Source organism: Colias croceus, chromosome 1, assembly GCF_905220415.1.
Source record: "Colias croceus chromosome 1, ilColCroc2.1".
NCBI lineage: Eukaryota > Metazoa > Arthropoda > Insecta > Lepidoptera > Pieridae > Colias > Colias croceus.
In genome coordinates, this window is record NC_059537.1 from 851,155 (window position 1) to 863,729 (window position 12,575).

Genomic DNA, 12,575 nt, shown 5'->3' on the forward strand with positions numbered 1-12,575 from the left:
CACTTTAGCGTCATTTACATTAAAATATTAAGTAATTTTCGCAGAAACGGGTATTGATGTTAATTGCAAAATTTTTGTCCTTTTGAAATTATTCATGGAATTATTAGTGTCCTTTGCACTTAAAAGAAATTTGATATTAGATTCCGCATGATACTTTATACCAGAAAGATCTGTGATGTTGAAAATAAATTATTTATGTCATTATTATTGAAATAAATTCGTTTGAATATTCTGTATATATTATGAATGCAAAAAAGCACAGGAGAAAATTTGCTTTTAAATTCACTTTATAATATTATAGCAATTAAATTTTTTGTAACATAATATTTCACACTACTTACTATTAACATGAAATTCTCTGTCCTCCCGTTTAAAAATTTAAAGCCAACAAGAAAGTATTTTTTTGAAGTAGGTAACATTTCTTTTTAAGTTTTAAATTGGTCCATGTTTAATTTTAATGAAAAAATCTAAATAACATAACCCATTATTATTCCTTTGTACATCTGTAGCACATAGAGTGACCACATGTCCCTTCCCAAACCTAATTGGGACAAACTAATTTCGATTCTCACGGCCCACAGATCTAAATCGGCCATATTTAATTGCAAATGCTATGTAAATCAAGATATTATCGTAGATTAGGGATAGGATCGCCACTAGTTGAACCAATGGTTTTATTATGTAAATCCCTGATAAGTGGCAAGGCTTTTTAGGTTCGCCTGTTGTGAAATTTAGGTGAAAACGGGATATAATTTTCATATAAATTGTACCTACGTGAGTAAGGGCTAGATGGTAAAGGCTGTTTATTTTTTGCTGACTTCTTTAATTATAATTAAATGAATGAAGTATGAAAAAGGTACCTTAATTAAAAGTGTTCCCCAGATTGTTTATATTTACAGCTACGGAATTAGAGGTTTCACATTATTGATTATTTTGCAAATAGTCATGATCAGGTTATGGTTCGATCTCTAACTGACAAAACAGAATATTATTGGACGTCATCTTCTATAGAGCACAAAAATAAAAATAAATAGATAATAGGAATTGTAAAAACAGTTTATTCAATCTCAAATTATCACATAAACATTATAATGAAAAAATATACAAATAATTTCTAAAACTAACCACGAACAATAATAACAAACGACCTCACAAATATTATATTGAACCATTCATATTGAAGTTGGTTTTCGAACCTAAATAGTTACGTTAGTTACTTCTTTGTTGGAGCATCGCCAGTGTCCCTCTGTGGAATGTGTACTCTGTCAAATAGTTCACCAAGTTTCTCGCTATCAAGACAATATTCATTTACTATGCTGTCCTCGCCATATGGCTTGCTCACAACCACATTCCCAACCTTGTTACCATGGAACAACGTAGATAATTCAATGTCGCCGCTCTGATTACCATTCTTGTTCGAACTACGCATAGTTTTGCTTGCCAATTGACTTGCGGGTTGTGAATTTGCAAACGTGTCACGTACACCGCAAATCGCTTGAATTATGGAATCTAGAGCAAGTTGATCTTGCATCCTTCGCTGTACAGCTGTCGCTTGCACATTGGCGACTATTTCTTTATACTTTGCTTCCAATTTATCCAATGCTGTCGTCAATTCTATCTGATTCTCATCAGTGGTTTCGTTTATAACTTGTGTACGCTGTTTCATTAGTTGGAGTTGCAATGAACACTCAGCTACATGCTTTTGTCTTTGCAAATGTGCCAATTTAGCTTCATAAGCTTTTGCACTTTTGAATCTAGCTCTTTCCATTTTATTTAGCCTTCTTTCTAACTCTTCAGTTTTTGATGATGAACTCTCAGAAATATCAGGTTTATCAAGCAATCTATTGATAACACTAAATTGATTTCGTTTAATTTCTTCAATGTTGTTTTTTAATTGTGAAATTTCAAAGTCCTTACTTTGTATCAACTTTTCTTTTTCTACAATAATGCTATCTTTGGATTGAGTGATATTCTCCATTTCTGTTGCATGATTATTTGTGATAACTGCAATACTCTCTTCGCATTTGCGTTGTAAGTCTTCTAACTGATTTTTGTAGGAAATAGAGACTTCTTCGCGAATAACTGTTTTTAAATTTATAATTTCTAGTTTATGTTTCGCTTCTATATCCTCTAATATACGTTTTTTCATATCGTCACTATAATCAAGTTTTTCTTGTAAATTAGCTATAGTATCTATTAATGCATTTCTTGAGTTTTGAAGTTCTTGCAGTTTTTCTTTTAAAGAGTTCAAATTAGTACTACTTTGTACAGACATATTCGTGCTCGTTGCATTATCAACTTTATGAATACTACTGGTAGATTCATATTGGGGGGATCTTGATTCCTTTTTTAATGCAATTAATTCGTTATGAAGTTGAATATTTTGATCTTTAATTTGTCTTAGTTTCATAATTAAGTTTGCTGCTCTACATTGGTATTTGTCATTTTTATCTTCAGAATCATTTCGATCTGTATATATTTTTGGACATGTGTAGCAAAGGAGTGATTGCTCGTATGGAGTGAATTTATTTTCATTAATTTCCTCTGAGTAAAAACATTCACTTTGCTTTATTATATTATGAGTAGTGTTGGAATGAATGTCACTTTCACATATTTGTTCATCTGGTACGGTGAGAGGAGTTTTAGGATTATTGTATATTACTTTAGTTGTCGGATTTTCAGAGTCAATGACTAAACATTCAACTTCAGTTGAAGAATCATCACTAATAATTTCTTCTGGTAGAGGACATAGGGAACTTAACGAAGGTGGGCTTAAAAAAGGTTTTTCGAGCATACCTTTAGCTAACTGATAGCAAAGTGCAAATATGTACTTATTGCGATAAAATTTCTCATCGTCATTGCAATTTGAAAGTCTCATAATCCAAGCGTTGCATATTTCAATTACATCTTGATCTAAAAGCTGTCCCAAATACGGCCGTAGAATTTGTAAATATCGTTTGAATTCAATATCTAAGTTGGATATATCGTTTTCGTCCATTTTTTTATATTTACCGAAATAATTTTGGCACGTCAGTGATAAGTCAAAGTTGAGTCAAAGAAAATAGGATTCGACCATAAAGAGTGAAATGTGAAAGAAGTATTTTCTGGCGAATGCTCCGTATTTAATTTAGGGTCATATTGCTCGTATTCAGAGCACTTTTGTTGGCTACGTCTGGGTAAACAGTTACTGCATATAGTTTCGAGTTGCAATTGTTTGTGAATTGTTGTTTTTTTACGAAGAAATAAGCTCTGTATAATAAATCTGAGTCAGAGTTCGTACCGTGTATTGAATATTGAAAATGTTCATCAAATGCATATTTTTATTTGACGTCGAGATTTGCTGGAAGCAGGTCTCCAGGGAGCTTACTGTGGTACAATACGAGATTTTATAACCTGAGATCGGATTACGTGGAAAAGTTTTCTATACATAAAATGTGTTTGTGGCGCCCTAAAATATAAAAAGTATTTTTTGGTAACATTGTAAACAAGTTGGAAATATTTTTGATGGAGTTTTCCTTCTTGTAACAGATTTGACGGTAACTTTTGGTTGTGATTGATTGACATGGTGTTACAAACAGATATTTAAGAATTGATTTTGAAGTACACAAATATTTATTTCTTGTAACATTTGATTGATCTGTGAATTCGATATAGTAAATGAAATCTATGAGGTGACCTCTTAATTCCGGAGAAATTTTATTTACCTATATTTAAGAAAAAATATCGTCTAAGCTTATTTCGCGAGTGCAGAATATTGCAAAAGGTTATTGACACGATAAAACACCCGACAGTAAGGTTCTAGGCGACAATCCAAAGGGTTACGTAGCAAGCTATAAAGATAATATTACTTTTAACCCGCCATTCATCTCACATAAAAATAATCTCCAATCTTTACGAGTCCAGGTCTTGTAGTGTAAAAGGGACTTTATTTGTGTTAAATAAAACAGAAGTTTGTTTGTAAAAACGTTTCTATATTCGATTGGACATGACAAACATGTGTTGATATTGTTACTTTTTGTCATTGCTCTGTATCTATGATTAATCTAAAATTGGATTGGATGTTATGCGGTTTAATTTAAAAAGTAAATAAAATTGGAGAGCGAAAGCGATGGTTTAGATTTTATTGTCATAATTAAGGTCATAATCATAAGTTTGCGACAAGGTTTGCGATCTACGAATAACAAAAAATACAATAAAACATACAAAAAAATACGTTTTTATGAGACATTTTCGTATGTGTTAATAATATTATTTACTTCTGACCGCAGGGAAACGGTCTAAACATAAAATAGAACAAATAAAATTATTTATTTGGTTGTAAATTATTTAACTTACAAGTATATACTCATATTCACTATTTACGAATTAAATTACACAAATGATTCTATTGATGGATAAATTCACAATCCCGTCACACAATACATGCTTAGTTACTTACACAAATATAAAATTACTTATATTATATTTTTTTCATTTCGTTTACGAATGAAAGCAGATTTATTTAATCAAACCCCTCGCAGCGAAATAATATTCTATTGTATTCTGATAATCTAAATGTCTACAAAAGGATATCTTCTATTGAAGAACTTTTGGAGACATACCATTATATCAATATAAAATCTATGAATATGAAATCTACATGACTCGATTGTAATATTTCAATTCTTCAGACCGGAGATTTCAATTCTTACTGTGAGTATATAGGTACTAGGCAGTTCCGATTTCTTCAGGAATAAAATGGAAGAAAGGTAGCGCAAGTCTTTGTTAAAAGTACAATTGTTACTCGTAATGTATTCACAATCGTCTGGTTATGATTGGTATTCCTTTTTGGTGTATTGCTTTGTTACAATATAATAATAAATGTTTATTAATAGCTGCAGTAAGGAATCTATGAACGTTAAAAATAGATAGACTACTACTAGCTTAAACAGCGATTTTGGGAAGAAAACATTTCATATGTATAACATTATTATTAAGGCTTTTATCCGACTTTGAGCGTACATTTAATAATGCGTAGTAGCAAAGTTGCGCAACTCCAAGCAACATACATTAACACAAGTACATCGTAAATTCTTGTTAATGTGTTATAAGTGCAACTAATCTGGCTTTAAAGCTGACTGAGATAAAAACCTGCTATTCTATTATAGCCTGATCGAGTGTCAGATTAAATACACATCTGTATTTGAAAAATGAACTTTAAACTAACATAGAGTTCGTTTAACTGACGTAATCTTAGATAAAAGTTGGTTTCTTTCATTTGGAAGTTTAAGGCTTTACGAAGAGCTATAACACCATAATATGATTAAGATATGTATGTGTAATTGAACTTTTATTTGCTATATTTTCTTTTGAAATATTTCATTTTCTTCTATTTTTGGTATGCGTACTTTCTTTTGACTTATTCCGTGTAGGGCTAAGCTGCGGGCAAAGCTAGAAAACTATAATTAGAAAAGTGTCTTTTGAATTATTTTCTTATTCTGGGACTTGTTGATTTTATTACCTGAGCTACTTTTATTTAAAACTTAAATAACATAAAAATCTGTCAATCTATTTGTTTTGAACACCAACTTTCGGAATTGTAACTTAACTAGTAAGATTGTATTGGCATTTCTTTCCGAATAAACTACAGTACGTTAAACTTGATGTAAAACTATCGTAAATTTATGCTTGGTCACGAATTAGGTTAGTCTTGCGCTAAGACGGCATGCACTAAGAAAAGAGCGGTGTTACACAGTATATCAAGATAAAACCCTTATTTTACCTCATACTATAAAGCTGAAGAGTTTGTTTGTTTGTTTGAACGCGCTAATCTAGGGAACTACTGGTCCGATTTGAAAAATTCCTTCGGTGTTAGATAGCCCATTTATTGAGAAAGGCCTTTACGGCTGTATTATAAGTATTATTATCATCTCACTAAAACCAACAGGAGCGGAACACTGCGAGTAAAACCGCGGAGCACAGCTAGTCACGGATAAACTAACATACATAAACTACCAAGCAATTCCTTACTACTTAAGTACCTACGTAAGCGAACCTCCGTTCCCACCGTCTCCAAGTAACCATAACCGTATTCTGCGGCTTCCAAACGGTAACTCCACATGACGTCACCAATAACACAGGATTGCTCTACTGGAATATAAACCGGGGCCATTACAGTAAGTACATAACACTATTTCGGAGAGCGCTCGCTGCTAATTGGACGAAATAGGTGCACTAACCCGTTATGGGCCTGAATTATTCACTATAACCCATTTTGTGTTTACATTTCAATATTTTGTAATGGATGATTAGCTAAGTCTGTGTTGGTTTAGTTTAATTTGCGTTTTGGGAATGATTCTCTTAATATAGGTAGGGATTACTAAGATGTTATTACAAGTTATTATTTGTCTTGCTTAAATAAAAGGCACAACGTTGAATTTACTGACTTAAATTCTGTACACGGGTACCCGAAGTACTGATTATTATAGAAAATATTTGGGCAGAAGCCCAATTATTGATCTAGTCACTAGTACAAGCATATTCTGGTAAAGATGGAGAAGATAAAGATGCAAGTCCCGGGTCAGATGAAATGAAAATATAACAAATTTAAATAAAAACCCCGATTAATTAATTATCTATCACAGGACCACTGCTTATTTATAAGTTCTCGTAAAGGTGAAAATCAATAGTGGAAAATTGGCTATATTTCCCCGGCTCGCCGTTCATTGTTTTATTATTCGCCGCATACCTATAGATCTTTATGAAAGAACAGTTCTGAACTATTTCTCGTCATTGGAAAAGAATTGTTCCTTTGTAACAAACCGGTTCATTAAACAACGTCACGGACGTGATAAAATTCATATTATTTTATTTACTATTTCTTCTGTTCAGTTTTATCTTTTATTTTCATTTTATTATACCATTGTTTCATCAAGGTGGAAAGGATTTTAACTAAAGCGAATATAATATATGTATTATTATTTTTTTGTCATATTATAATTACGATCTTGAAAACTAAAAACCAGATTTAAGAAATACCTACTATGTCAAAATATTTTTTTTTTTTAATTACACACAGTAACTAACATGTGAATTAAATTTCTAAAACATCACACGATGTAAAGATAACTAGGCTTCGTATTTCATTATAAAAATAATTAAAAGCATTGTTTAAATAACAACGTTAACACTAAGATTTTAAGCGCCTACATAAATACTAAGACGACGCGACGTCTACTTTGCTCTTAAAGTTTCGGTAGGCGTTAATTTTGTTTCGCTTTGTATAAGATTACACAAAGTTTAAGTATTTTTCATAAAATCTTCTTAATTTCGTTAGTAAACTTCAAAGAATAGTTAACTTTTAAGATTATTAGCGACCAGCGTCAGCTCGTTTCGTATTACATACCTACTTAGGCTAATAAAAATACGCCGAGATGGGGGCTTTAGAAATCTTGGAAAAATGTCATCAAAATTCTATTCATCCGATAAATATATTGTGATCGATAGATTGATAGTCGAAGTAGCTATTATTTGGATTAAGATGAAGTGGTCTAGTGAAAAATTAATATTTTCTTTTCAATATTCTTAAAGCGAAAGTAGACGTTAGTTCTTGTTAGTGTTGTAGAGATAAGCTGAGAAGGGTTAGCACTATACTTAGGCATTTTAATGTTTTTTTCTATATTCTTACAAATACACCAAATAATAATATAACATAAACACTTATAATTATTATGAAGACACACTACTGTCTACTGCACTTTATACCTTACTAAATAAAGTTCATGTTTATTTAGCCCCCGATCTCACCGCAATCTGTAAGCCGAAGCTGGGAATTCGCCATCGAACCTCGAACACACATAAATCTCAAATATTTGTACAAATCAGTTGAAAGACTGCACATAGAAGCTGTATTTGTTTTTTTGTAGAACCGGTTTTATTAACATCGGTTTGAATGTAAGTATCGGGACTAAAAATAACGCTACTGCTAAATTAGGAAATATAATTGTTTCCCAGAAATACAGAATATTAAATTTGATTGAAATTATTCCTATAAGTTGCTTATGATTAGTGTTGCCCAAATGCAAGAACAAGACGAGACTTAGCCAGTCTTGGTCTTGGTCTTGCGCCAATACACCTGGTCTTGGTCTTGGTCTTGGTCTTGCGCCAATACACCTGGTCTTGGTCTTGGTCTTGGTCTTGCGCTCTCAGTCTTGGTCTTGGTCTTGGTCTTGCAGCAAGAGTCTTGCAAGTCTTGCAATTACCTATTAGTCTAGGTATTACTATTTATTAAAGTTTACTTTAAATCTTAGAAAAACGTATTACAATTGGAACATTGTGAGCTTGAATTAACATAGCCATGGTAAAGATCAAGCAGATTAATAAATAACTGAAGATTTGATAAGAAATTCGAAAAATCAAAGTCCTAGCTGCAAGACGCAAGAGTCTTGCAGGCTATGTCTTGTTCTTGCTCAAGTCTTGCACGGTCAGTCTTGGTCTTGGTCTTGCTAAAAATACGCGGTCTTGTTCTTGGTCTTGGTCTTGCAAAAACGCAAGAACAAGACCAAGACTGCAAGACCAAGACTGAATTTGGGCAACACTACTTATGATACAAAAAACAAAAACAATAATTAACGATACGTAACTAATGAGTCGCAGTTCTTTTTTACTTGTTCTTAAATATTACAAGGAAGTATTGTAACCAGTGTGGAAAATAGTTCAGTCATGTTTCTACACTGGAATTAGGTAATACTGCTTTAAGACATCATGGTAACCCGGTAGCATTTGTAATTTTAATCTTTTAATTAAAAGCACAATGGTGTCTTAACAACATAATGATTTTATAAAGTGATAATCGCATTTCAACTAACAGTTTAATTAGAGTTTTCATCAAGTATAATTACTCAACTATGTCATATAATTGTTTATTTCCTTACACTCACGTAGAGGAAGGTCAGTATCAAGTCCATTGTGAATTATATTATGATAATAGAGTGAGACCGTTATGTTAGTCACACTGCAATGTGCACGTGGCAAAAATATTTTACTTGCCCCTTTTTTATTAGAATTAGGCGATAAATTGTATCTATGATTATTAATTATCTGTGGGACACGTAAAATACACGTTTTTTTGATAAACATTTTCATATTACGTTAAGTATACTTAGTGCATTATTTTTCAACTTTTATACTGTTTTAAATTTGAATTTGAATTTGAATTTGTGATAATAATAACATTCGCGCACCTTTTTTGCTCTATACAAACCGTGTCTATAAATATTTCTACTATATTCTATTAAAATATTAACTTTTTTTTTCAAATGAGTTTTTTCTTTTTCTGTATTCGATAGTTTACAGCCCCCCTAGCCAAGTGGCTTTCTGTTAGCGTAGCGTTCAATAGAATAGACTACGAATGTATGAGATTGACGTAAGCTGTAGATAAACGTTCTCCCAAAGTGAAAAATTCGTCACTGTTCGGCAACTGTCATATTCCCCGAGCATCCGAAAATGATATTATGTATATAGAGTGGTTAAATGTATTTTATTCAAGCATAGTATATTAGAATTATGAGTTTTATTGTGATTTTATGGTAAAAGAGATAAGTAACGAAAGTTTCGATAATAATTATATGTAAGTTAATAGCGAGGATAAGCCACACGATTGCGAATACATATTTGTTGTATTGATTTACTCGGAAAATTCTATACTAAGAACTTATAAAGTGTCTTACTGAAGTTGGCGTAATGATGGATGATGGAAGAGTAGAATAAGACAAAGTTTAAGATTTTAAGATTTTCAAACACTGGCTTACATTTAAATTATAGAAATCAAACTCAGTCCAAAGGATTTACAGAATCAGGGATTATCTCTATTTCAAATATCGTAGAATGATCAGAAATTTCATTATGGTCTTATTAATTTTCACTTTCGCCACTGCTATCTGCTACCTGTGTAAATAATCATTTTATCGGAAAATTCAACTTTGAAACAAAACTAAGAAGGGTATGTAACAGCAGCTCTATATAGTTCTATACAGAGATAATACGTGCGGTCACCACCAATATATAAAGACGACTGGCGGATTTTTGAATATTTTGACTGACAAGTGACAGGCTACCGTCACCTATCGCCTGAATTGTTTTCGATTATGTATGACTCTGAATTGACTCCTATTTCTTTTGAACAAGGTGCAAAATGCAAATGCATTGTTTAGGGCACTTACGATTCAATGATTCGAGGTGATTCGGGTGTTTCTGGAAACACGATAATTAGCGAAGATCTGCATGCGCATTATTAATTTTGGAGTACTGTAAATGTCGCCAAAAAATAAGTAGTGCGTCAAAAAGAAAGGTAAACAAATTGAAGTGCATTATAATATGCAATCTATTATTAACATAATGTGTATTTCTAACATGAAATATAAACGTGGTTAAATATAATACAATTATTCGATTGCAATTTTATAAACGTGTCGAGCGTGTTAGAATCCATGACATGTGATAAGGTATTTATGTTTTAGAAATTTTTCAATTAATTGGATTGTACTTGACGTTTTAGGTTTGTAATATTTTAGTAAGAACGATTAATATTATATTCTTCTTAGACATCGTATTTAATAATTTGTTAGAAATTCCACTTTAAATAAAATCGATGTCTTTAGAGTTATAACAATATGTAAGTTTTATTTTTCAATATTTCCGGGCTCGTTTTCCAACTAAGAACTACTTATTTCTCTTTTATGTATGAATGCAGTTTTTTCTTGTTATGTATACTAACTTTACCCTGCTGATTAATGTAAATAATATCCTATGTCCATTAAAAATTGGTAATCTACAAAATTAAGATAAAAAAAGTAAAATAATATAGTTTTGTTTTAACTACGATCTCACCTATAGATTCTAATTTCTATAGTTTATCAGAAGAAACATCTAGAATGAAATTGTGATTTATTAATAGGTTTTCCCAGAAAGAAAATAAATTCAAGGTTGAAATAATAAGCGTTGTTACTATAAGTAAAATAACAAATAATATTCCATATATAATTCAATATTTAACAGTTTATATCAATTCGACGTCATTGTAAATAAGAATTATTGTTAAAAGATTATAGATGTTTTAAGGTTGTCAATGACAATTATTGATATTTAAAAAGTCATTGTACGAAAACTACAATTCGCGATTATTGAAAATACATAGAGTGCGGCAATCTATATATTATGTAATGTGAACTTAGAAATAATTGAACTGTCGTCGAAAATTCGCCATTTTTGTTTTTTTTTAATAATACAATGCTTTGTTAGGTACATTTAAGAGCCAATTTTTTGTAGGTTAAATGCATTATAATATTATTATATAGTCGAAAAACACAGACTAAATTAAATGAAATAAAAATTCTTTATTGCAGTAAAAAAAGAACATAATATGCCATGCAAAAAGTAAATTAAAGGAAAAAATAGGAAAATTATCGCAAGGTAGCGTTCTCTACCAAGCTAATGTGTGATACCTTTTTCAAAACGGGATTATTAGTTATTTTTAGTTTATACCCGAAATCGAATCCTGCTATATTATCTGGATTGAGAAAACCTACGATTTAACCACTGTTCCAAACTTCCAACTTCCAGGTGGAATGTTCCTGTATAAATTTGCCCTACTTTTAAAAAGCTTACTTAATTATCTCACATCCTCTACTTAATTTCTTAATTTATCCAAATAACTATTTGTATCCAGCTATTTTTAAGTTAAAACTTAATTTTCCCTTTATATTCAATGAGTCTTAAGAAGTTAGCAAGTTAACTCCATTGTCAGAACGTTCACTCATCCTCTTATAAACTTTAAGCTTCTGTTATACAAACAGTAAGTTGGTGGAATCTAGATAATATTCGAATATATTTATATTAATTATCTATACCAATATTATAAGGAGGAAAGATTTGTATGTATGTTTGTAACGAATTGGCTTAAAAAGTACATAACGGATTTTGATGAAACTTTACTGTAATATAAACCTATATTTTCTCAAATAGCATCCGTAGTTCTTGAAATTGAAATAATATTATATATATATATAATATGTCAGATAGTCACAACGGCTCCGTTGGCTCGGTCATGTAGAAAGAATGGTTGAGGAACGAGGACTGAAGAGGGCATACTTAGGGCGACCCCTGGGCCGACGGCCGGTTGGACGACCTAAGTATCGCTGGCGCGATCGAGTAGAGGCGGACCTGCGCGTGCTACGAGCCAATAATAATTGGCAAGAGACCGCTCAGGACCGGGGAAGATGGAGAGTTCTCGTCTCAGAGGCCAAGATCCACTTTGGGGTTTCAGCGCCAGAGGAGTAAGTAAGAGTAAGTAAGTAGTAAGTATGTCATATAGTCCATTTATCGAGGAAGGCTTATAGGGCATAATATCATCAAGGTAAGAGCAATAGGAACGGGGCATTACGGGTAAAATTGCTGGGCACAGCTAGTATATTAAATAGACATACATAAATTAATACCTAGATATGAACTCAATAATTTCAGTTTCAGATTACGCACAATACCTTTGGGATTGAGGTTTATTGCTATTTTATGACTATTATCTAACCTATATCTAATAT

At 31.7% G+C, this 12,575-nt stretch overlaps 1 protein-coding gene across 1 annotated transcript; it reads right to left on the bottom strand.

Moving 5' to 3' along the window:
• Window positions 1-1,131: 1,131 nt before the first annotated feature.
• LOC123693106 lies at window positions 1,132-3,015 on the bottom strand. Its single transcript, XM_045638069.1, has one exon. The coding sequence runs from the start codon at window positions 2,996-2,998 to the stop codon at window positions 1,214-1,216; it is 1,785 nt and encodes a 594-aa protein (XP_045494025.1). The 5' UTR covers window positions 2,999-3,015; the 3' UTR covers window positions 1,132-1,213.
• Window positions 3,016-12,575: the final 9,560 nt, after the last annotated feature.